General features: G+C 43.7%; 1 protein-coding gene across 2 annotated transcripts in view; it reads right to left on the reverse strand.

The window, feature by feature from the left end:
* Positions 1–3,032: 3,032 nt before the first annotated feature.
* BLZF1 (basic leucine zipper nuclear factor 1) overlaps positions 3,033–27,047 on the reverse strand; it is a 43,728-nt gene continuing 19,713 nt past the window's right edge. For both annotated transcript variants that reach the window (XM_040337353.1, XM_040337352.1), the window contains exons 4-7: positions 14,466–14,665; positions 9,796–9,924; positions 8,628–8,847; positions 3,033–3,407 (exon numbers count right to left, since the gene is read on the reverse strand). In XM_040337353.1, the coding sequence (XP_040193287.1) occupies positions 3,222–3,407; positions 8,628–8,847; positions 9,796–9,924; positions 14,466–14,665 (735 nt within the window). In that variant the 3' untranslated portion in view covers positions 3,033–3,221. The remainder of the gene's footprint in view (positions 3,408–8,627; positions 8,848–9,795; positions 9,925–14,465; positions 14,666–27,047) is intronic.

A 27,047-nucleotide genomic window follows, 5' to 3' on the forward strand; every position in this document is an offset into this window, starting at 1 on the left:
ACAACTGCCTTGCTAGAGAAGCCGATGGACTGGCAAAGCATGTCTCCAGACCTGAACCCTATTGAGCATATGTGGGGCATCCTCAAATGGAAGGTGGAGGAGCGCAAGGTCTCTAACATCCACCAGCTCTGTGATGTCGTCATGGAGGAGGGGAAGAGGACTCCAGTGGCAACCTGGTGAACTCCATGCTTAAGAGGGTTAAGGCAGTGCTGGAAAATAATGTTGGCCACAAAAAATATTTATATTTTGGGCCCAAATTTGGACATTTTCACATAGGGGTGCACTCACTTTTGTTGCCAGCGGTTTAGACATTAATGGCTGTGTGTTGAGTTATTTTGAGCGGACAGCAAATGTACACTGTTATACAAGCTGTACACTCACTACTTTACATTGTAGCAAAGTGTAATTTCTTCAGTGTTGTCACATGAAAAGATAGAATAAAATATTTACAAAAATGTAAGGGGTGTACTCACTTTTGTGAGATACTGTAGGAAGGCCATACACGATTCATTTTCTTTAACCAGTGGATTGAATGAAAGAATCAATGCGAATGGGGGAATCTCTCTTGTTGAGCTATTGTATTCTGGCTTTACTCACCAGCACCGCCATCTATAGCCAGTGGCATGGATTGAGCAAACATTTTCCAACAGGTTGATTGTACAGAAGTTGACCGAGAGATCGACTTCTGTACAACAAGCCTACCCATAGATGGATCACAGTTTAGCCAGTCCCCGCTGTACTGGACGAATTTCAATCCAATTATGAACTATTTTAAAAGTAAGCGCCATTTTAAAAAATTAACATACTGTATGTAATTACAACACAAGCCATTTTATAAATTTAGTAAAATGATCTTTACATTTCAGTCTACAGCTACTGTGATTTTCCAAAACTCACTGCAATATGGGAACCTGGAGATGAGTACAACATTACTGTAAGGAATGCCCCCAGAAACGTAGTTTCTTGCTTGGGCGATTGGCTGACTGTTTTTCCTCAGGAGTGTGCATTGAGAGACAAGTCAAATTTTATACATTGGGATTTGATCAGGGGATTATGAGTGCAGAGTCTAACAGTCAGGAAACCATGAAGCCAGCCTTACATGGATCGAAATTCAGTTGGTTCAGCAGGAACAGATCAACTTCTGTACAACCTGCCTCTTGGAAAATTTCTGCACACAGTCATCTAAAGGCAGCAGTGTTGATCAGTGAATTTTGACGGTGAGAACACAATAGCTCAGTGGATGCGATTGTCCCCAATATGTGGATGGGGGACATCGGGTCAGCTATTTTTTTTTTCCGTTTAACTTTCTGATTGAAAAAGAAAAAAAAAAAAAAGAAAAGACTAATGTATGAGCTGCCTTAGAAAAGACATAGTGAAACCAAAAAAGATTTCTTCAGAACAGAGAAAAGTAAGACTCTGCAATGAAGAAGTTTTCCACAACTCTTACAATGTATGTAGCTCACCTCCAGAAAGTTTTTTTTATTTTCGTAACAAACGTGGAGTTACACTAAATGAACAAGCATGCTGTAAATGACTGTTAAAATTCCTTATCTATACCCATTTCAGAGCACTGAAGACAAAGTATCAGCATGACAGCCAGGGAAACTCACATTCCTAAAGTCTAACTCCATGTTTACTTCAACTAGCTTGTTTGGGCCAAGCTGGCCACACAAAACATTTTTTTTTACCAACTGCTGTCAATGCTTTATGAACTGTATGTAATAGTTACATACCGTATACAGCGCTACCTTCGGCAGTAGTACGCTCTGATGCGAACCGGGGGTGTTCAGCTCATCCCTACCCTCCACAGGACTTCCTGTCTACCAGGACAAAAATCACGTCAGGCTGAGTGCCGCTCAGCTATTCACGGGAAGCCTCATATTTTATTAGTGAATTCAAGGCTTCCTCTGATTGAGGTGGGGGATGACATGATCTCTACCTCAGACAAAGCCTTGCATTCAGTGATAACATTTTAAATGCTTTTTGTGCATGACAGAGCACTGCTCAACTTCATTTTCCAGCAGCAGTCAGGAAGTACCTGAACTGCAGCCATTAAACAGTACTGTACACCAAGTAGCTGTTACATACAGTTTTATACAGCACTGACAGCTGCCACAGCAATCGGTAAGGGAAATAGTTCAGTGTGTGCCCTTTTTTCATTACACATGCGTGTTGGTATGCAGAAAAACACAGCTCAACGAACAAGCTTAGTCAATTCAGTTTGGGCAAAATTTGGTCTGAAGGCTTCAAAACGCTGATGACTACAGCGTCGTCCGACGTTTTTGTACTTCAACGTTTTTTATTTTAGCCAATAGGATAAATTATCATCTTTCCATCACTTGTTGCTATGTTGGTATATTTTATTTATCTTCTGCCTGGGTGAAATGTTCTATTGATTAAAATCGACAAAACGTATGTAGCAAACGCTTGTTGTCACGCTAGTCGCTTGAATCTAGCGTTTCCATTACTTTCTATGGGAAATACAAACGCTCAAAAACGCCCAAACCGCCCGATTCGCACGACAAAAAAGGGTCCGGAACTTGTTTGAGCTTCAGGCGTTTTGGAGTGGAGATGTGAACCATCTCCATAGACAGTAATGTATTTTTTCCCCTCTAGCGTTTTGGAGCGTCGCGCTTCAGGCGACAAACCGCTCAGGTGTGAATGCAGTCTTAGAAATTATTTCTGGACCAAAACATCCCCCGTACTCAGTCAGTTGAAAGTATTTCTCTGTCAATTACTTTTTGACAGACCTTAAACATGTGATTATTGCCCAATAACAACCAAAGCCAAAATGAAATGCTACATATTTATTAAAATTAATTATTGATACATTCAATAACCATTGAAAACACTGAAAGTCAAAATAAAAATAAAAAAATAATAATAATACAGCTGTCAAAGAGTCAGACAGTATTGCACCACAGAATTCTTAGAAAGAATCCTTAAGGAATGACCTACTTGTGATAAAAGCATTTCACAAACCTTGTAACATTGCACTTTTTGGATGCCCTGAAAACCCTTTCTCCAACGTGCTCCTTTACAGCAATATTTTTGTCTTCCTATAAAAGTTTTATTGCATGAGGTCAGGTAAGAGCTAAGCCGAGGAACACAAAGTCTTTGTTATTTCAAGTCCAGATGACCAAGTGCAGAAATTATTGCTCTTAAAATGTGCACTTCACTGCAGACACTGCTATTGGCCAGAGAGTTCATCTCAAGTCTTCCTATAGGGCCATCAGTTCCCCATGGCAGTGATTGCAACAATTGAAAGTGATGTTCTCGTATCGAGTGTATGGATGAAAACGTCCAATGCTTTTCTTTGCTGCCAGGAAGGATGGCGATGAGGACTCTGAGAAAGAAATATCAGCAGACGTCTCTGTACATAATGTAGGGTCCTGAGATTTCAGGATCTGAAACACAACACAGATATTTCAGTTTATTGTTTATCTGACACTAAGAATCAAATGAAAGCTTTTCAGAAATTCATGTAGATGTGAGCGACATTTAAAATACCAAGCTTATTCCTTTTGTTTTAAAGAATCAGTAAATCTATAATACAGGCAAATGCACATATATAGCAGCATTGACAAACTACAAGATACTAAAATTATAAAAGAGAAGAAATAGGACAATGGAGATGCGCACAGCAAACAGCTCTTCAGGCACACTTACAGCACTGCCATTAAAACCAGCTAAACACCAATACAGCTTGAGCATTTCTTTAATCAGGCCTAATGCACTGGTTACCAGCAGATCATGAATGCAATTTTCCAGCAACTTAAAAATAAAGTACAACCAAAATTGGGTTTCTAGCCTTTCCCAAAACCAATTTGTTTGCAGATTTCAAACCCATATTTTATTCACAACAGAAACCATATACCGTATATACTCGAATATAAGCCGAGGCACCTAATTTTACCACAAAAAACGTATTGACTCGAGTATAAGTCTAGGGTGTCCATCTGCATGCCTCACTGTGCCCATGCCTCACATACCTTTCGTTTAACATGGGGAGTATATAGAAGGGGTTCCCAGCTTTGAAAAATTGCTACCTCCCGGCCATAGGTCCCCCAGACAGCAAACTTTGCACACTTATAGAGGAGAACTGGGGCTACATGTGTGCCAGGTCCAGAGGACCTACGGTCGGCCAGTACCGCGTGCCCAAATTTACTGAGAAATTACCGTTTAACATGAGAGTCTATGAAAGGAGTGCCCGACTGAAAAATCGGTGCTCCCCGGCCATAGGTCCCCCGGAAAAAAAAAAACTTTGCATACTTGTAGAGGAAGTGTTGGGCTATATGTGTGCCAAGTTTGGTACCGGGTCCCTAAAGTCCAGGAGATCAGGCGCAAAAAGGTGACTCGAGTATAAGCCTAGGGGGCCTGTTCAGCACAAAAAAAAAAAAATGTGCTGAAAAACTCAGCTTATACTCGAGTATATATGGCAACATGTTTAAATTGAGAAAATTTACCATTTTAAGAAATAAAAAAAAAGTAATTTTCAAACCGATGGCAGCAACACATTTCAAAACAGTTGGGACAGGGCAACAAAAAGCTGGCAAAGTAGGTCTTACTAACAAGGAAGAGCTGGAAGAAAGTTTTGCAACCAATTAGGTTAACCAATTGGCAACAGATCAGTAACACGAATATATATATATATATATAAAAAAAAAAAAAAAACGCATCTTAGAGAGTCAGAGTGTATCAGAAGTACAAATGGGCAGAAGCTTACTGATCTGTGAAATGCTGCATGTAAAAATTGTCAAATAATTTCAGAATGTTTCTCAACTTTAAAATTGCAAAGACTGCATCATCTACAGGAAATAATATCATCAAAAGATTCAGAAAATCAAAGCCAAAATCCAATATTGAATGCCCATGATCTTTGGGCCCTTGGGTGGCACTGCATCATTCTGTGATGGACATGGGCTCAGGAATACTTCCAAAAATCACTGTTCGCCATGCAATCCAAAAATGCAACTTAAAGCGGAGGTTCACCCTAATAAACTACTTTCTACCATGCCATGCAGCATACTAGCGTCAGCTACAGTATGCCTTTATTTATTTTTTTTGCGCTGTACTCACAGTGTTATCCAATAGTTTCGTTTTAGACACCCGCGGGGAGTAGGCGTTCCCATCAAGAGGGGAACATGATTGACGGCCGGCTATGGCGCGTCACGCTTCCCGAAAATAGCCAGAGTAGGTCTCGGCTCTTCGCGGCGCTTGCGCACAGACTAGGAGCTGACTGCGCAGGCGCCGTGAAGAGCCAAGTCCTATTTCGGCTATTTCCGGGAAGCGTGACGCGCCATAGCTGGCCGTCAATCATGTTCCCCTCTTGATAGGAACGCCTACTCCCAGAGGGAGTCTGAAACGGATTACACTGAGTACAGCGGAAAAAAATAAAATAAATGCATACTGTAGCTGACGCTAGTATGCTGCATGGCATGATAGACAAAAAAAAAATTTTTTTTTAGGGTGAACCCCCGCTTTAACCACTTCCATACAGGGCACTTATACACCTTCCCGCCCAGACCAATTTTTAGCTTTCAGCGCTGTTGCACTTTGAATGACAATTGCGCAGTCATGCTACACTGTACCCAAACTAAATTTTTATCATTTTGTACCCACAAATAGAGCTTTCTTTTGGTGGTATTTGATCCCCTCTGGGATTTTAATTTTTGCAAAAAATAAAAGAATTACAGAAAATTTAGAAAGAATTATTTTTTGATGAGCACGGATGGGTGGGCACTGATAGGCGGCACGGATGGGTGGGCACTGATAGGCGGCACGGATGGGTGGGCACTGATAGGCGGCACGGATGGGTGGGCACTGATAGGCGGCACGGATGGGTGGGCACTGATAGGCGGCACGGATGGGTGGGCACTGATAGGCGGCACGGATGGGTGGGCACTGATAGGCGGCACGGATGGGTGGGCACTGATAGGCGGCACGGATGGGTGGGCACTGATAGGCGGCACGGATGGGTGGGCACTGATAGGCGGCACGGATGGGTGGGCACTGATAGGCGGCACGGATGGGTGGGCACTGATAGGCGGCACGGATGGGCATAGATGAGCACTGATAGGTGGCACTAACGTGTGTTGTACTAATGGATGCCAATCAGTGCCAAACATTTCCTGCCAATCAGTGATGCCCATTGTGGGCACTGATTGGCAGCCATTGCGGGCACTGATCGGCATCCATTATTTTTGTCATCCCTGGTGGTCTAGTGTGTGTTTTGCATCCCTGTGTTTTGCATCCCTGGTGGTCCAGTGTGGGCATCCTCGGGGGGGCTGTGCTGATAATCGATCAGCACAACTCCCCCCCCCCCCCCGTCAGAGGAGCAGCCGATCGGCTCTCCTCTACTCGCGTCTGACAGACGCGAGTGAGGAAAAGCCGATTACCGGCTTTTCCCGTTTACATCGTGATCAGCCGTGATTGGACACGGCTGATAACGTGGCAAAAAGTCTTCTGTTGGAGACTATTTACCTAGATCGGTGTTGCAGGGTGTCAGTCTGACACCCTGCAACAACGATCGCCACGATGCGCGTCCCCGGGGGCGCGCATCGGCTCAATATCCTGAGGACGCCATATGACGTCCACTCAGGATATTAAAATCACTTTGCCGACGTCAATCTGCAATTGGCGGGCGGCAAGTGGGCACTAATAGGTGACACGGGTGGGCACTAATAGGTGGCACGGGTGGGCACTGATAGGCGGCACGGGTGGGCACTAATAGGTGGCACGGGTGGGCACTGATAGGCGGCACGGGTGGGCACTGATAGGCGGCACGGGTGGGCACCGATAGGCGGCACTAACGTATGTGTTGTACTAATGGATGGAGCAGCTGATCGGCTCTCCTCTACTCGCGTCTGACAGACGCGAGTGAGGAAAAGCCGATTACCGGCTTTTCCTGTTTACATTGTGATCAGCCGTTATTGGACACGGCTGATCACGTGGTAAAGAGTCTTCCGTCGGAGACTATTTACCTAGATCGGTGTTGCAGGGTGTCAGTCTGACACCCTGCAACAACGATCGCAGCGGCTCAATATCCTGAGGACGTCATATGACGTCCACTCAGGATATTAAAACCACTTTGCCGACGTCAATCTGCAATTGGCGGGCGGCAAGTGGTTAAAGCTCCATCATGCAAAGAAGCCATATCTGAACATAATCTGGGCCAAATCGCACTTAAAATGGTCTGATGGAAAACGGTTTTGTGGTCAGACGAATTGATATTTGACATTTTGGCAACCATGGGTGCTGCATCCTCTGGAGTAAAGAGGAGAGGGACCTTCTGGCCGGATGCACGGAATGTTTTTTTTTTGGTGCTCGAAACCGATACCGAAAATGAAAAATACACTAGGCCGAAAACCGAAACGGCACCGATACCGAAAGTTACCGTTTAAATTTTTTTTTTTAGATAGGAGATGGTCAGAGACTGGGGACATGGTCCAGGAGATGGCCAGAGACTGGGGACATGGTACAGCAGGCCCCGCCCCATTATCAGCGTGAATTCTTTCAGCAAATTTCGCCCGAAATGTTTCGGCGGCCAAAATTTTGGTGCATCCCTAGTTAAAGCTTCAAATTGTACATTTATTTTACATTACAATAATAAACATTTCATACTTATCTGCTCTGTGCAGTGGTTTTGCACAGAACAGCCCCGATACTCTTCTCAGGTCCCCGGCTTTGGTAGACAGCAGCGTGACCCAATGGCTCTCGCTGCTGCATGAAGGTAATAAAAAAAAACTTGAGCCTTTAGAACCACTTTTAAGTGACACCAAATAATAGCCGTATTCTTCAGAATTCAATAAAGTGGTTGTTAACCCACAGTTCGCAATTCACACTATCCTCTGTTTAATCATGTAAGCTGCCCCTGTGGCTGTGCCTTATTTAAAAAATAAAAACATTTCAGAGTGCTGATCGATTTCAAGTGACCGGCTGGCCCTCTCCTCTCTTGGACTGAAAGCTAGAGCGGGCGGCGCTGAGATTTCCTCACTGACATCAGTCAGAAGGGGTGGAGGAGGAGAGAGTCGGACAGTCATGTGAGCGCTGACCCACGCTCTGAAATCAGATATATAAGCTGCATTTTTTTAATAAGGCACAGACACAGGGGCAGCATACATGATTAAACAGAGGATAGTGTGAACTGCAAACTGTAATTTTAGCAGCAGGAGGGGATGGGGTGGGCACAGACACAAAGCTGACAGGTAGGGAGGGGTGGGGGGGGAGAGGAAAGGAGACACAGCGGATGACGGAGACACGTAAACTGACCATGGTGTCAGGACTCAGCAGCCATGATAAACCATGGTCAATTTACAAAGGGGAGGGCAGAACAGGCAGGATCATCCAGGTATTTCAGGTGATACGGGGGTGACACTGTGCTGTATAACATGCTTTAATAAGGAACAGGATTCATTTATTTTTTGGGCTAACAAACACTTTAATGAAATCAATTTTTCATAAAATATTCCCTTAATGTTTTTTTTTAGATTTGGTTGGAGGAGGCAATAGAAGAGACTCTTTAAGCTAAGAATACATACCTGAATATAATGGGGAAAAACAACACACACATACCACAGTTTAGTGTCATTTAAACCAAATCAAAAAGATGGTTATTCGCTATTTACCATTTCTGCCATTTTTTCTGCAGGAGTGTTGCAAAACTCCACTGCCTGTGAGGTGTGTTTGGCGCACTCCGATCCAGTATTCCCAATAAGGTGAGACTTCACCGCAACTGCCAGCTTCTGGTTTGCTGCGACCAGTTCCGTGGTGGTGTAGGGCTGGGTAATGGGGTAATAGGTCTGTTGTCTTCCCCACTGTAGGGAGATCAGAAGTTCTTCTAATACCCTAAAGAGAAAAAAAAATCCATGATTACTGTAAGTAGTATGCACAATCATTACCTTTGTTGTACCACAAAATGTTTCTGGATGCAACGCATTTCAATGAATTACCTGCTTTAAAACTAAATGAAAACATTTAATCATCAATTTAACCCACAAAAAATGTATTCAGATTCTGGTCGCTTAAAGACCAGTGCTTGTGCTGTGTAATCTGCCCCCCCTCTAAATTGTAAAAAACAAAACCTGAACCTGACACTTTCTGTATCCCCTCTCTAAACAGACCACGGTAACTAGGGCAGCTCCTCTCTGATCACTGTTGTTAAAGTGCATCCCTCCAACAGACATAGCTGTCCCCTCTGCTCTCCCCCCTCACCCCCTACTTCTTGCATGTCAGCGTCTTCGGTGTCAGCCCACCCCCCCCCCCCCCCCGTAAGGTGCTTTTACGTGTTTTTTATGTTCAAAGAGCTCCCCTGCTGAAAGTGATTTTATTTGTTTGCCTCTAAACTTCTATGTGTGCATGGACACATAAGGTTAATATAGTGGGGCGTTTAGAGGCAGAAAAAATGAAATGCTCAAACGCCTGTAAAAGCAGCGTTTTTTAGCTCAAATGAGCATGAGGCCTAAGAGCAGCTAGAGAGGTCAGAGATGGCTTGTTTTAAAGTCCCTTTACTGCTCTGTTAAAATATTCAAATACTTTGATGTCCATTGTCCAGGCACAGGTACACTTTAAGGGCTTTTTCACCTACCGAAAATGTTTTGCTGCTTAAGTTTTGACATGTGCACGTTTATGAGTGGTCGTATGTTAGTTCAGGCGGCCGGTAAATCCTCAGCTCAACCGCCTGGTTTTAATGGTACTCCCCCTCCCCCCCCCCAACCTTGCATGTTAATGAGCCCTAAAAGATCATGTGCACAGAAAAATTCACCCAATGCAAATTAAAATAAAATAAATTCATACTTTTTGGTTTCAGACATTTCTTGCCGAAATTGCTCTCTTTCACTTAACAAGTCCTGCAGGGCACTCTGAGCCTCTCTGTTCTGCCGTTGCAGATTTGCCCTGATGTTAGTTAATTCATCTGCCATGACTCTAAAACCGAAAAACAACATTAAGAAACGAATAGTAAAGAAGCATAAGCAAAACAAAGACAAAATATCAATTCAAGCAATTATACAAAAGGAAATGCATATATACAGTGAGGAAAATAAGTATTTGAACACCTTGCTATTTTGCAAGTTCTCCCACTTGTAAATCATGGAGGGGTCTGAAATTGTCATCGTAGGTGCATGTCCACTGTGAGAGACATAATAAAAAAAAAAATTCCAGAAATCACAATTTATGATTTTTGAACTATTTATTTGTATGATACAGCTGCAAATAAGTATTTGAATACCTGTCTATCAGCTAGAATTCTGACCCTCAAAGACCTGTTAGTCTGCCTTTAAAATGTCCACCTCCACTCCATTTATTATCCTAAATTAGATGCACCTGTTTGAGGTCATTGGCTGCATAAAGACACCTGTCCACCCCATACAATCAGTAAGAATCAAACTACTAACATGGCCAAGACCAAAGAGCTGTCCAAAGACACTAGAGACAAAATTGTACACCTCCACAAGGCTGGAAAGGGCTACAGGGAAATTGCCAAGCAGCTTGGTGAAAAAAGGTCCACTGTTGGAGCAATCATTAGAAAATGGAAGAAGCTAAACATGACTGTCAATCTCCCTCGGACTGGGGCTCCATGCAAAATCTCACCTCGTGGGGTCTCAATGATACTAAGAAAGGTGAGAAATCAGCCCAGGACTACACGGGAGGAGCTGGTCAATCACCGTTTCCAAGGTTACTGTTGGTAATACACTAAGACGTCATGGTTTGAAATCATGCATGGCACGGAAGGTTCCCCTGCTTAAACCAGCACATGTCAAGGCCCGTCTTAAGTTTGCCAATGACCATTTGGATGATCCAGAGGAGTCATGGGAGAAAGTCATGTGGTCAGATGAGACCAAAATAGAACTTTTTGGTCATAATTCCACTAACCGTGTTTGGAGGAAGAAGAATGATGAGTACCATCCCAAGAACACCATCCCTACTGTGAAGCATGGGGGTGGTAGCATCATGCTTTGGGGGTGTTTTTCTGCACATGGGACAGGGCGACTGCACTGTATTAAGGAGAGGATGACCGGGGCCATGTATTGCAAGATTTTGGGCAACAACCTACTTCCCTCAGTTAGAGCTTTGAAGATGGGTCGAGGCTGGGTCTTCCAACATGACAATGACCCGAAGCACACAGGCAGGATAACCAAGGAGTGGCTCTGTAAGAAGCATATCAAGGTTCTGGCGTGGCGTAGCCAGTCTCCAGACCTAAACCCAATAGAGAATCTTTGGAGGGAGCTCAAACTCCGTGTTTCTCAGCGACAGCCGAGAAACCTGACTGATCTAGAGAAGATCTGTGTGGAGGAGTGGGCCAAAATCCCTCCTCCAGTGTGTGCAAACCTGGTGAAAAACTACAAGAAACGTTTGACCTCTGTAATTGCAAACAAAGGCTACTGTACCAAATATTAACATTGATTTTCTCAGGTGTTCAAATACTTATTTGCAGCTGTATCATACAAATAAATAGTTAAAAAAATCATACATTGTGATTTCTGGATTTTTTTTTTTGATTATGTCTCTCACAGTGGACATGCACCTACGATAACAATTTCAGACCCCTCCATTATTTCCAAGTGGGAGAACTTGCAAAATAGCAGGGTGTTCAAATACTTATTTTCCTCACTGTACAGTACAATGCTTATCTATTCATATAAAAATATTTGCTGGAGTTTCACATTCATCAGCTAGAAAGTTCTTGTAAAGTTATACAATACCAAAAACAAATCCACCATTTCAATATTTATGTGCAGGCAACTCAAAGAGGAAGTAAACCCCAATAGGTTTTACTTCCTTCCTTTGCCCTAGCAAAGTAAAAGCATATTGTGCTAGTATCTTTCTTCATGGTGCAAAACACAGTACACATATCTCCTAAACGGAGCATGTTTAGGAGATATTTATAGTACCTATAGGTAAGCCTTATCTATAGGTACAACTTCCACAGAGAGGTTTACAACCTCTTTTAAAAGGTTGTAAAGGTACATTTTTTACCCTAGTTTCCTTTACCTTAGTGCAATCCTCCTTTACTTACCTCATCCTTTGATTTTGCTTTTAAATGTCCTTGTTTCTTCTGAGAAACCCTCACTTCCTGTTCTTCTGTCTGTAACTCCACACTGTAATGCAAGGCTTTCTCCCTGGTGTGGAGTGCCGTGCTCGCCACCTCCCTTGGACTACTGGAGAGTCAGGACGCCCACTAACACACAGCTTCTTTATCTGCAACGTAGAGAGCGTCCTGACTCTCCTGTAGTGCAAGGCGAGCACAACACTCCACACCAGGGAGAAAGCCTCGCATTACGGTGTGGAGTTACAGACAGAAGAACAGGACATGAGGATTTCTCAGAAGAAATAAGGACATTTAGAAGCAAAATCAAAGGATGAGGTAAGTGAAGGAGGACTGCACTAAGGTAAAGGAAGCCATTTAGGAAAATAAAAATAAAAATTGTACCTTTACAACCCCCTTTAAAGACGCTTTTGGGACCAATGGCATTTTTATAGCGATCAGTGCTATAAAAATGCATTGATTACTGTAAAAATGCCACTGGCAGGGAAGGGGGCGAGGAAGGGGTTTATTATGTTCCCTAGGTGTGTTCTAACTGAAGGGGGGTGGGACTGACTAGGGGAAATGACAGATCGCTGTTCATACATTGTATGAACAGACGAACAGTCATTTCTCCCCCTGACAGGACCGGGAGCTGTGTGTTTACACACAAGCTCCCGGTTCTTGCTCTGTAACGAGCGATCGCAGGGTGCCCGGCGGTGATCGCGCCCGCCAGGCAGGCGCCCCTAGTGGCTGAAATGCAAAATCACTTAATATTACGTGATTTTGCGCAGCCGAGCCGACCTGCCACCGTAAAACTGTGGCGGCTGGTCAGCAAGCGGTTAATATATGGACACTTACCTATCCAGGGAGACCACAATGTCAGCACCACAGCCGCTGCCATTCCTGGTAAGGGAACCCAGCAGTGAAGCCTTTTCGGCTTCACAGCCGGCTCCCTACTGTGCATGCTCGAAGTGCGCTGCTCTTTCTAATTGGTCTTGCGATGGAGGGGGCGAACTTCCAGGAGACAGATAAGCGAAAGTTCCACTTTTGAGTGGAACTCCGCTTTAAGATTAAACTGCCTTTAATTTTGCCTTCCCAGATGCTAATCACAATTTTGAATAAGATTTTTCCATTTCCATGCTGGGTCTCCATGCTTTTCTATGCAATGCATACAGGTCAGGGCTGGTGGGAGGGGCCAAGAGGATTCTGTACAAGACTTACTGAAAACATCACAGCACCCTCAGTACTCCTTTCAAAAAGCCCACAGCCCAGATGCAAGCAGTGGGCTGGCTCTTGGTAAGATTTATGGAAATATCAGAATGCCTTGATTTGTGGATATTAGTCAATTTCAGCACAGGAAAGGAAAGGGTACAAATTATGGCTGGAGTTCGAATTTAAAAAACATCAGTTTTCAAAACAAAAATATGAGAAATGATCATTTAATTTAAAAAATATTTTTAAGATACAAAACATAATAACTATAAGTCCAATTTATTCTAAAATCTCAATCTACAGACAAAAATAAATAAAAAAATGTACATATGTCAGAGACTGGAAGCAAATGAACAACCTTTGAGACATGCATTATCAATATCGGGACTACATTTTAGATAAAAAAAATTAGGTGAAGTAAATTGGTAACACACTATGCCATGAAAACTGAAATATATTGGGCTAGATTCAGGTAGAATTAGGCGGGCGTAGCGTATCTCAGATACACTACGCCGCCGTTTGAGCAGCAAGTCCTGTATTCACATAGAACTTGCTCTGAAACTTACGGCGGCGCAGTGTAACTGGGCCGGCGTAAGCCCGCCTAATTCAAAATAGGCTGGTTGGGGGCGTGTTCTATGTAAAATAGTAGTGACCCCACGTATTTGACGTTTTTAATGAACGACGCATGCGCCGTCCGTGGACCTATCCCAGTGCATGCTCCAAATGACGTCGGCAAATCGTCATGCTTTCGACGTGAACGTAAATTACAGCCAGCCCCATTCACGGACGAGTTACGCAAAAAAATTTAATTTAGACGTGGGAACGACGGCCATACTTAACATTGGCTGCGCCATGTATTTGGTGGAATAACTTTATGCCTGAAAACCCCTTACGTAAATGGGCTAGCAGCCAGTTCTAAATATGCAGTTAAGATACGACGGCATAGGAGACTTACGCCGGTCGTATCTTAGCATTTAAGCGTATCTCAGTTTGAGCATGCGCTTAAAGTTGCGACGGCGGGGATTCGGACTTACGACGGCGTATCTACTTATACGCTTGTCATAAGTCTATGTAATCTACCCCATTGTGTTTGCAAAACACACACCTAAAATGACATCCAAAAAAGCAGATGCCAAAACATCAGTACTCAGTGCAAGAGGCCTAAATTTAAAACATAAATTTGACGCCCCTTATTATTTTTACGACATTTAAAATTAATGAAATGTACCGGCTAGCAAGGAATTTACTTCTCCAAACATCACACTGAATGGACATGCGCTCCAGTTGTTCTGACAGTTGAGCTGTATTTCGTGCTAGAGCCTCATTTTCCAGAATAAGTTGGTTCTTCTCTCGAGCTGTGCGCTCAAAGTGATATTCTAAGTCGTCACCAACAGATGCCACCAGCAACTTTTTTAATTCCCGATTAACCTTAAATAACAGAAAAGGCCCGTTAACAAGACAAAAGAAGTAGCAATTGTGCAGCAGTTAGTGTGAGCAATGTCTAATTAAATAAACACAGAACAGACATTTGTACTCTAAAACCATTTCTAAATGAAATACAAAGTTTGCCATTGAAAATGGTGGTTGCAGGCATAATGAAATCCTTGAAAACCTCTAAAGCACCGTGTCTGTGATGGATAATAGACCTTTTACCATAAAAAAATATGCCCTACTATTGGTCCCCAAATTAGCTAAATTGTATAATTACAGTACACTGTACAAGGCAATAATTTCCTTGAGGAAATGTTGTTAACCACTTAACCCCCGGACCATATTGCTGCCCAAAGACCAGAGTACTTTTTGCGATTCGGGACTGCGTCGCTTTAACAGACAATTGCGCGGTTGTGCGACGTGGCTCCCAAACAAAATTGGCGTCCTTTTTTCCCCACAAATAGAGCTTTCTTTTGGTGGTATTTGATCACCTCTGCGGTTATTTTTTGCGCTATAAACAAAAATAGAGCGACAATTTTGAAAAAAATGAATATTTTTTACTTTTTGCCATAATAAATATCCCCCAAAAATATATAAAAAAACATTTTTTTCCCCTCAGTTTAGGCCGATACATATTCTTCTACCTATTTTTCGTAAAAAAAAAAAAAAAAAAAAAAATCGCAATAAGCGTTTATTGATTGGTTTGCGCAAAAGTTATAGCGTTTACAAAATAGGGGGTATTTTTATGTCATTTTTATTAATATATTTTTTTTACTAGTAATGGCGGCGATCAGCGATTTTTTTTGGTATTGCGACATTATGGCGGACACTTCGGACACTTTTGACACATTTTTGGGACCATTGGCATTTTTATAGCGATCAGTGCTATAAAAATGCATTGGATTACTATAAAAATGCCACTGGCAGTGAAGGGGTTAACACTAGGGGGCGGGGAAGGGGTTAAGTATGTCCCTTGTGTGTTCTTACTGTGGGGGGGGGGGGGGGGTGGCCTCACATGGGGAAACACTGATCCTCTGTTCATACATTGTATGAACAGAAGATCAGCGTTTCCCCCGCTGACAGGACCGGGAGCTGTGTGCTTACACACACAGCTCCCGGTCCCCACTCTGTAACGAGCGATCGCGTGTGCCCGCCAGGCACACGCACGGGAGTCGGGGGCGAGCGGGGGGGCGCGCGCGCCTCCGGCGGCATGCGCGCGCTTCTAGTGGCGGCTGGAAGAGAGGACGTTATACTACGTGCTCTCGCCCAGCAGAGCCAACTTGCCGACGTAGCATGGCGGTGCGCGGTCGGCAAGTAGTTAACCAATATGTTTTTAACCCCTAAACCTAATAACTACCATACCCCTCCCTCTATTACCACTCTGACCTCTCCAGACCAAATGGGATCAATGTAAATTTGATTATAGACCTCATCAGATTGGTTACTAATATCATCCAAGATGCAAATTGACAACCCTATTCATTACTCCTTTTAAGTGTTGATCGTTGACGTTGTTTGATAGGTGTTACATAACCTATATGATATCAATCCCTTACTGTGCAAATAGGACTTTAAAATTATTTCTAAATAATTTTCAAACATCTTCCTCTTTTTGGATCCCCCGATACACTCTTGGCTCCTCTTCTTGGTGTGCCCCCATAGCAAGCTGCTTGCTATAGGGACACATGTGCCAGGTTGTTACATGGCTTTAGTTATAACCAGGGCTGTGGAGTCGGAGTCGAGGAGTCGGGGGAAATTGTGGGTACCTGGAGTCGGAGTCGGCAAACAATGCACCGACTCCGACTCCTACTAAATTTAGATTGGAATAAAAAAAAAAAAAGCAAGTTTAAATGTCCCAATTCACAAAAAGTTATAATTAATGACTTCTCTACTGTAAGAATAAAGACCAATGCATGCAGTGCCTCACGCAACGGCAAAACGAACACGTTAAGTGACCGTGAAGAAGCATGCTTTTCATGTGCTTCACTATATGGCACGCAACGCACAATTAGGAGCTGCAATACTTATACTTTCCATAGTGATGTGTTCTGCTTTTACAGGGAACGCATGTTAGAGAACCAGTAAGGGTCCAAATAAAAAAACTCCAACAGGAGTTTTATAAAGCACTAAAAGAAGTTGAAAAGTATGATCGCTCATCAAAACTTACTGTTGAAGAAGCCATCCTTGTTTATCCAGAGATCGTTAGTGATGTGGCCAGAATAGTTACTGCAATGCCACCCACCCAAGTCAGTGTCGAAAGATTATTTTCAGCCCTAAAAATAATAAAGTCTGACTTAAGAGCCTCTATGAAAGAGGATCTGGCAGAGGCAATTCTCTTCCTTAGAACTCTACATTGAATTGATTTGCATTTGCTAAGCCTAGAACTACATTTCAAGATTAATATAAACCATTTCTAGGTTTTGCAGATTTTGTTTTTGGTTCATTATAGATAAGCTTTGTTTTTGTTCTAAAACAACCAAATAATGTGGTTTGTATTTTTGAACTGGTAAAGATCCTGTTCCTGATGTTTATGCCTGCTGCTACTATCCAGCCACTTGATTGTTTTCATTGTGTTTGTCTTTTGCTTAAACTGTGCAATACAGTAGACTGTTGGCTTCCCAGCCAGTAGTCCTGTGGTAGGTTGCGTTTCTTTCCCTCAAGGAATGTATAAAATACATTTGCATATTAATACAGAGGAGTCGGAGTCGGGGAGTCGGAAGTACATAAAACTGAGGAGTCGGAGTCGGAACATTTATCTACCGACTCCACAGCCCTGGTTATAACTGACTAAATCAATGGTCATCAACCCTGTCCTCAGGGCCCACTAACAGGCCAGGTTTTATGTATTACCTTGGGGAGATGCAGTCTAGAATACTGCAATCACTGAGCATCAATTGATATCACCTGTGATGTATTTCAGTTATCTTGCAAACCTGGCCTGTTAGTGGGCCGAGGACAGGGTTGATGACCACTGGACTAAATGACTAAAGCCGCATAGGCCGAATCGTGTCAACTCACCGTATTGTGATTTAATACACTGTGGATTTTACAATAAATTAATATTTTCTAAAGAGCAGTTACAGTTGTGCGGATCACTTTTATAGATTTCCTTTTTAACCAACACCTTAATGTGTTACACATTCCAGAAAAAACATCTTCAAAAAGGAACAATAGGAAACTGACTATTAGGAGCTTTTATTTCTCCAAGAGTAACCAGACACCAACCTCCATAAGAACACTTGATTCATTACTGTATGTGGAACAGTTATACTGCTTACTTGATGGTATTTAACACCCTCTTAACGTCTTACCAGAGGTGTTGCCATCCTGATTCGATACCGGACTGTTCAGACATCTATTTAGAAGGTGTGAGTTCCTCTCTGGCAGAAAGGGACGATTCAAACCACCCAGAAAACTGGTCTAACACCTTTAGAGTTGCCAACATGCTTATTGTTTGTTACTATTCCAGATGCAATTCCCCATTAAGATAGGCTTTTAAATACTTTATTTAGTATGGTTTATTGGGACCTAGCTTTAAATTGGCACTGACAAGCTGCTACATGGTCACAGGTCTTGTCTAGGATGGAATCTCTAAGGTTATTAAAGAATTTATCATTACATACCCATGACTCTATACTGGCTTTCCACAAGAAAAGGGACTTTTGGACTCATCCCTGAGACATCGGATAGTAGTCTTCTATAAACAGATCCTTTTCTTCATATGGCATTTTTATGATTTGTAGTTGTTACCATGTACTACTTAACTGGACACATTACTGTTATACATCTTATATGCTGTTGTACCAGCCTTGCAATGATACTGTATATATACAGTATATGCTATATGCCTTCACATTCACTCCTCTATAAATGAAAATGCTGGCTTCTCTGCTGTTATGTTGACACACAGATTTCAACACTTTTTTTACGGTGCCGCGATAGAACAAGCGTATATCAGAAAGTCAATGAAAGAAAGAAAGTTACCGCTCCAGGTGGATTGTGTTAGGATGATCAGTATGGTCTCAGAAGATCAAGGGTGCTGGCAATGCACAAGGCAACAAATGGAAAAAGAAAATATGGACAGCCGCACTCCAAAAAACCTTGATGGTTGTCTTTATTTAAAAAAGGAAAAATGCACTACAAGTCACAGCACACAACACGGGAGTCAAACAGCTGACGCGTTTCACACTATAAATTAGTGCTTAATCATAGTGATTAAGCACTACGTTATAGTGCGAAATGCGTCAGTTGTTTTACTCCCGTGTTGTGTGCTGTGATTTGTAGTGCATTTTTCCTTTTTTAAATAAAGGACAACCATCAAGGTTTTTTGGAGTGCAGCTGTCCATATTTTCTTTTTCCATTTATCAGAAAAGTCAGGTTGACGTCAAACTCTTAAACGCACACTTCTGGTTCTGGGTGAAGGCCCACACTAACAATGAATGACACTACAGTCAAAATCCAAAGAGAAATTAATAGCTAGTAATAAATGTACTTCCTAATTTTTGCGCTGAGTAACTTCCTCTCTCTGCGGCACCAATCACATTCAATTTCAAGGCTGGTTTAAATCCAATAGGTGGCAGAGAGAAAAATTCTTACTAGGGACATTATCCTCTAAATTAAATTAAAGAAGTTACTGAAGGCAGGAAGAATCAAGGAACTACAAGAGTGTTCATCAGCGCCCTTGCGCTAATGGCTAATGATGCCTGTAGTCTAATTAATTCATAGGAAACTGAATGAATGATGCAGCTGTGCGAGAGGAGCTCCACCCCCCATGCAAAGGGGAACACATATGTAGGTCACGCATGCATATGTTAAATGATGTTCGCACCACACGTGAGGAATCGCCATTAACGTCATGGCAAGAGCAATAGTTCTAGCATCAGACCTCCTGTGTAACGCTAAATTGGTAACCTGCAAAGGCTTATAAAGCATTGCCTATGGAGGGGGCGGTGAAGCTTAAAAATGTTTTAGTTTTATTTTATTTTTTTAATTATTACACTCAATACATTTTTTATTCAACTTTATTGCTTTTACAAGGGATGGATAAAATTTGTTTGTAGAAATTAGGAACAATCGTCTGGCAATTACTTGACCGAGTTCCTTAACCACTTCCATACTGGGCACTTAAACACTCTCCTTACCAGACCAATTTTCAGCTTTCAGGGCTCTCACACTTTGAATGACAATTACTCAGTCATGCAACACTGTACCCAAATGATTTTTTTGTCCTTTTTTTCCCACAAATAGAGCTTCCTTTTGGTGGTATTTGATCACCTCTGGGTTTTTTATTTTTTGCGCTATTAATGAAAAAAGACCGAAATTTTTGAAAAAAAAATGTTTTTTTCTTAGTTTCTGTGATAAAATTTTGCAAAATATTAATTTTTCTTCATAAATTTTGGCCACAATTTATACTGCTACATGTCTTTGATAAAAATAACCCAAATTTTTTGGAAATTATTTGGTCTGTGTGAAAGTTTTAGAGTCTACAAGCTATAGTGCAAATCATAATAAATTATCACATATGATCACACCTGATGTATTGAAGGCCTATCTCATTTCTTGAGACCCTAACAAGCCAGGAAAGTACAAATGCCCCCCAAATAACCCCTTTTTGGAAAGTAGACATCCCAAGGTATTTAGTAAGAGGCATGGTGAGTTATTTGAAGTTGTAATTTTTTCCCAAAACACTTTGCAAAATTAAGATTTTTATTTTTTATTTAAAAAATTTCACAAAAGTTTCATTGTAATAGCTTATTTCTCTCACATGGCATGTGCATACCACAAATGACACCCCAAAATACATTCTGCTGCTCCTCCTGAGTAAAACGATACCCCATGTGTGAGACTTTTTCACTGCCTGGCCACATACCGATGCCCAACATGCAGGGAGCGCCATCAGGGGTTTTAGGAGCATAAATTGCACATCTAACTAGTTGACAACCTATTACACTTTTGAAGGCCCTGGAACACCAGGACAATGGAATTACCCACAAAATGACCCCATTTTGGAAAGCTAACACCCCAACGTATAATCTATGAAGCATTATGAGTCTTTTAAACGGTTCATTTTTTTCCAGAATTTTTTGGGAAATGTGGAAAAAAAATGAAAATGCTTTTTTTTTACACAAAGTTGTCCATTTATAAGATATTTCTAACACATAGCATATACATAGCAAACATGACACCCCAAAATGCATTCCGCTACTCCTCCTGAGTATGGCGATACCAAATGTGTGGGACTTTTACACAGCCTGACCACATACAGAGGCCCAACATCTAAGTAGCACTTCCAGGCATTCTAGCAGCATTAATTGCACATATCATTTTCTGACTACCGATCACATTTTTGAAGGCCCTTCATATATCTAACACATAGCAGGTACATACCAAATAACAAAAGATTACCTGTGGTTTTAGAAGTGCAGTGGTCCACAGAGGAGAGCATCAGTCCAGGCAGCAGACAGGGATGAGGTCAGCGACAACAAAAGCAATCATTCAGGCAGCAGGCAGGAATACTGTCCATAGTTCGTACAGGCAGAGAAACTGTCAGCACAGCCAGAGCACAGCCAAAGCACCGCCAAAAGCACAGGTCCAGGTAGCAGGCAGAGGTGTCCCAGCAGAAATACTGTGCAAAGTCAGTAGAGGCAGCAGGCAGATATATGATCAACACAGCCAAAGTATTAGTCCAAGCAGCAGGAAGAAACATGGTCCATAATGTCATGGGTCATTACAGGCAGTAATATGGTCAGCACAGCCAAAGCATTGGTCCAGGCAGCAGGAAGGACCGTCAAGCTTAGGGCCAGGGGGACAGGGGTAGAGGCTTCTCCCACCCAAATCGCTTTGAAGCCTCCGGGCAACCAGACCCTGTTCTGGGAGCACAGAAAACTAAAAACTGGTTTTCTCTACTCAGAACGCTTTTCTGAAGCCCCTCACATATGTGAGACCCCTGTGTACTAAAAGTAAATGGCCAAAAGATCAGTCCAAGTGGCAGGCAAAAACGTGGTAGATTAACAGGCCAAGGTCGGTGCACGTGGAAGTCAGAAACGTGGTTTAAATCGGCAGGCAGAGGCATCGTCGGTAAACAGGCTGAGGTTGGTACACATGGAGGTCAGAAACGTGGTTTAAATCGGCAAGCAAAGACATCGTCGGTAAACAGGCTGAGGTTGGTGCACGTGGAGGTCAGAAACGTGGTTTAAATCGGCAAGCAAAGACATCGTCGGTAAACAGGCCAGGGTCAGTTAATTAACATGGAAGGTAGTTACATGGTAGCAGGCAAATGGGGAAATGGCAGTCTGTTAATAATAAGGGGAACTAATATTGGATGGATGTATGATACGTTTTGAAGCACTGTCCCAGGCACAGGCCAGGTTGGGAGGGACAATCAGGACAGTAACAGGTGGTGTCTCTTCTTATTCCTGCTCTGCTGCATACAACAAAAGGAAGTGTGGCAGAGGTTCCCCGGAAGTGTTCGCTGTTGTGGCGTTTGGGCTAAAGGTGTCCGCAGAAAGATGAAGCCAGCCGTAGATGAGATGTTCCCGGAGGGAGCCGGGCCCTATGTGGACCTGGATGAGTATTGAGCTGTCTGCTGCCTGCTGGTAACCTTTAAAGCTTGGACGTGTCCTTACACTTACCTTGGAGGTTTTTCAAAAGTTTTGTGACCTAGCCATGGTCGAATGGCTGAGGTGAGGGGCCATCTTTTAGCTATTGGTGAAGGAACCTTCCTGTCGATCACAGCTTTTTGAGATTCAATCACAATCAGTCACTTCATTATTTGGAGCACTTTTGGACTTTTTTCACTGATGCACTTTTATGGATTTATTAGAGTTATATATATATATATATTTTTATATATAATTTATATACATTATCTGATTATCAATTGTGTTATTACTTAATTTTATATGTTTTGCGCTGCACTTTATTGCTACTGCTGCATACACGGCATTTTTTTTGGCGTTTTCTTCCAGATTCTGTGTGGGGGATGCTAAAGGGAAAGTGTCGCTCGTGAAGACGACTCACACAATCAGAGCGAATGCTTCCTGGGACGGGATCTTGTTGATAAATGAGAGCTTCAATGATATCCTTGATATATCTGAGGTAGGAGATTTGTGGGTTTTGAGTTGGCCGATTGGCTTTTTGGTAGCAGACAAAGGAATTATAAAGGGCCATGTGAAACAAGTGAAACGCAACTTTTTTGTGCCAAAAATAGGACTTTCTTGTTGATAAGTAGGGCTGTAACATCTGGTCATTTAAATCCACCCCACCCATGTACAAATTGTAATCGTGAACACATTCGGGCTTTGTAATAGGGCCGTGTCGTCTTTGGATCTCCACCATGGTGTCATTGTGGATGGTAGAGAGGATGTGGACATCTTTCTTGTCCCTCCACTTCATGGCCAACACCTCCTCGTTCCTCATGAATGACGATTCTCCAGTTTTCAAATTTTTGGTCAACAAATTTTGTGGGAATCCCTTCCGGTTTTTTTTGAAGGTACCGCAGGCCGGGGTTTGCTTGCTGTAAAGGTGACGAAAAAGGGGCAGGCTGGTATAATAATTATCAACATATAAATGATAGCCTTTTCCGAACAGGGGGTATGCCAACTCCCAGACAATTTTCCCACTGGTTCCAATATATGTGGGGCAATCACGGGGCTGGAGCTGGGAGTCTTTGCCTTCGTAGATCCTGAATGTGAACACATATCCAGTGGCTCGATCGCATAATTTATTTAATTTTAATCCATACCTGGCTCTCTTGTTTGGGATGTACTGCTTGAAGTGCAGTCGGCCAGTGAAATGGATGAGGGACTCGTCCACACAAATGTTTTGGTCTGGGATGAAAACTTCTGCAAATCTCTGGGAAAAGGCATTGATTAGGGGGCGTATTTTGTATAATTTATCGTAGTGGGGATGATCTCGGGGAGGGCACTGTGAATTGTCATTAAAGTGGAGAAAACGCATTATCATGTCGTATCTTGTCCTGGACATGACAGAGGAAAATATAGGCATGTGTTCAATGGGGCGTGTAGACCAATATGAATGGCCTTCATTCTTCTTTGTAAGTCCCATATTGAACATAAGGCCCAAAAACATTTTAAATTCTTCCAATGTTAGACGCCGCCACTGGAACATGCGGGCGTAGGAAGAATTGGGGTTGGCGGCAATAAATTGGGATGCATATATATTGGTTTGATCCACTATATTCTGCATAAAATCTTCTGGGAAAAATAAACAAAAATAATCAAATTGAGAAAAATCTGTAGTGTCGGGCTGCACACCTGGCTGTGCGGTGAAAGGGGGGATGATAGCGGATCCTGAGTTGGCAGGCAACCATAAGGGGTTTGCCAGGGCATCGGGAAGGTAGGACTGGGGCAGGATTCTTCGAGTTGGGCGTGTATTGCCATTATTTGTACTGGGCTCCTCTTCCTGGGGTATGGCGCTGCTGGTGCTGGGCAGATCTGCAGATCTTGGTCCTGATCTTGGTCCTGAACTTGGTCCTGAACTTGGTCCTGAACTTGGTCCTGAACTTGGTCCTGATCTTGGTCCTGAACTTGGTCCTGAACTTGGTCCTGAACTTGGTCCTGAACTTGGTCCTGAACTTGGTCCTGAACTTGGTCCTGAACTTGGTCCTGAACTTGGTCCTGAACTTGGTCCCGATCGCATTCTTTTGGGAGGGACGGTTTCCTCCGGGGACTCATACTCTGACTCTGACTCCAGTATCCTCCACTGGCTCGTATTCCGAATCAGAATCGGATAATGAGAGCTCCTCGCTGTTATCCGACATGGTGGAAATAATGACAAATGCCTCCTCGGTTGTGTAATGCCTTTTGGACATTATGGCAGTATGGCAGTACTTATTGTTGGGCCTGCGTAATAGTACTGCTGGTGGCCTGTGTGGTGGTACCGATAAAGGTATTAGTGGCGGGTATGGGTGGTGGTGGTGGTACCGATGGCGGTACGGGTGGTGGTGGTACCGATGGCGGTACGGGTGGTGGTGGTACCGATGGCGGTTTGGGTGGTGGTGGTGGTGGTACCGTTGGCGGTATGGGTGGTGGTACCGATGTCGGTGGTACAGGTGGTGGTGTTGGTACGGATGGTGGTTGTACCGATGGCGGTACGGGTGGTGGTGGTACCGATGGCGGTACGGGTGGTGGCGGTACCGATGGCGGTGGTACGGGTGGTGGTGTTGGTACAGGTGGTGGTGGTACCGGTACCGATGGCGGTACGGGTGGTGGTGGTACCGATGGCGGTACGGGTGGTGGTGGTACCGATGGCGGTACGGGTGGTGGTGGTACCGATGGCGGTTTGGGTGGTGGTGGTGGTACCGTTGGCGGTATGGGTGGTGGCACGGGTGGTGGTACCGATGGCGGTATGGGTGGTGGTACCGGTGTCGGTGGTACGGGTGGTGGTGTTGGTACGGGTGGTGGTGGTACAGATGGCGGTACTGGTAGCCTGTGTGGCGGTATCAATGGAGGTATTAGTGGCAGGAATGTGTGGTGGTACCGATGGCGGTGGTACGAGTGGTGTTGGTACCGATGGTTGTGGTACGGGTGGTGGTACCGATGGCGGTGGTAGGGGTGGTGGTGGTACGGGTGGCGGCGGTACAGGTGGCGGCGGTACCGATGGCGGTACGGGTGGCAGCGGTACAGATGGCGGTAAGGGTGGCAGCGGTACAGATGGCGGTAAGGGTGGCAGCGGTACGGGTGGTGGCAGTATGGGTGGCGGCGGTACCGATGGCGGTACGGGTGGTGGTGGTACTGATGGCGGTGGTACCGCTGATTGACAGATTGGCTGATTGACAGGTGGGCTGATTGAATGGTGGGCTGATTGACAGAGGGCTGATTGACAGGTGGGCTGTGTCAGGTCCTCTTTATTGGTGGGGGGGAGGGGGGGCTGTGTTGTGCTACTGTGTTGTGCTACAGTAAACTACAGTAACAAACTACACTGATCTCACTTACTGATCCCTGCTCTCTCCTCACAAATCGGTGTGTGAGGAGAGATCAGAGATCAGGTACTAACTGCCCTGTCTGTTTACATTTGTGACCGTCTGTGATTGGACACAGCCGGTCACGTGGTAAACAGCCAATTTCATTGGCTGTTTACCCTGATCGGGGAAGCGCTGTGTCCATGGGACACGCGCCTTCCCCGATCCCCGCTCTGCAAGCCTCTGGCGGCGCGCACGGAGCACGCCGCCGAGTTTGTTTTGACATGTGATCAGCTGCGTCTTTGACACAGCTGATCACGTGGTAAACAGCCAATGAAATTGGCTGTTTACCGTGATCGGGGAAGCGCTGTGTCCGAGGGACACACGCCGTCCCCGATCACCGAGCTGCGCGCCCCCGCGGGCGCGCGCTAGGCATTATCCTGCAGGACGTTCGAGAACGTCCTGTCAGGATTTGGTAACCACTTCCCGGACGTCTATTTCCTATAGACCGGGCGGGAAGTGGTTAAGGACCCTCGGGTGCAAGCCATCTGGTCCCAGTAATTAATGATAAGTATCCCAAGTCAAATTCTAATTCTGCCCCCCGATTCCCTTGTGAAGACTGAGGAGAAGAAGAAATTCAATATCTTCGCCATCTCCCCATGCTTTGTAACCAGATTCCATTCCTTATTCTTTATGGGACCAATATGATCTGACCTCCCTTTCTTACCATTTATGTATTAACCACTTGCTTACTGGGCACTTAAACCCCCTCCTGCCCAGACTAATTTTCAGCGCTGATGCACTTTGAATGACAATTGCGCGGTCATACAATGTACCCGAATGACATTTTTCTAATTTTTTCCCCCACAAATAGAGATTTATTTTGGTGGCATTTGATCACCTCTGCGGTTTTTATTTTTTGTTAATTTTTTTAAAAATATTTTTTTATATTTTGTTATAACATTTAGCAAACGGGTAATTTTTCTCCTTCATTGATGTACGTTGATGAGGCTGCACTGATGGGCACCGATAAGGGGCATTAATAGCCGGCAGTGATGGGCACTGATGGGTGGCAATAATGGGCACTGGTAGGTTACACCAATAGGCAGCATTGTTAGGTGGCACCGATTGGCGTGGGGAGCGCGCAAAGGGGAGGACATCTCTCCTCCACTATGTGCCTTTCGTGTTCCATCTTAGCCGCCCTGATTGCACCCTTGCATGTCTTCTTGCATTCTTTGTAAAGGTGGAATGCTGATGATGATCCCTCAAGCCTTGTTTTTTTTTTTTTGAGGCCTTCTCCTTTGCTTTTATATGCATTTTTACGTTGGAGTTAAACCACCCAGGACTTTTATTAGCCCTTTTAAATTTATTTCCCATTGAGATGCACTGGCTAATGCGCTTTTTAATATGCTCTTAAAGCATACCCATTTTTCCTCAGTGTTCTTCGTTCCTAAGATT

This window comes from Rana temporaria, chromosome 2 (genome assembly GCF_905171775.1).
Source record: "Rana temporaria chromosome 2, aRanTem1.1, whole genome shotgun sequence".
In the NCBI taxonomy this organism is placed as follows: Eukaryota; Metazoa; Chordata; class Amphibia; order Anura; family Ranidae; genus Rana; species Rana temporaria.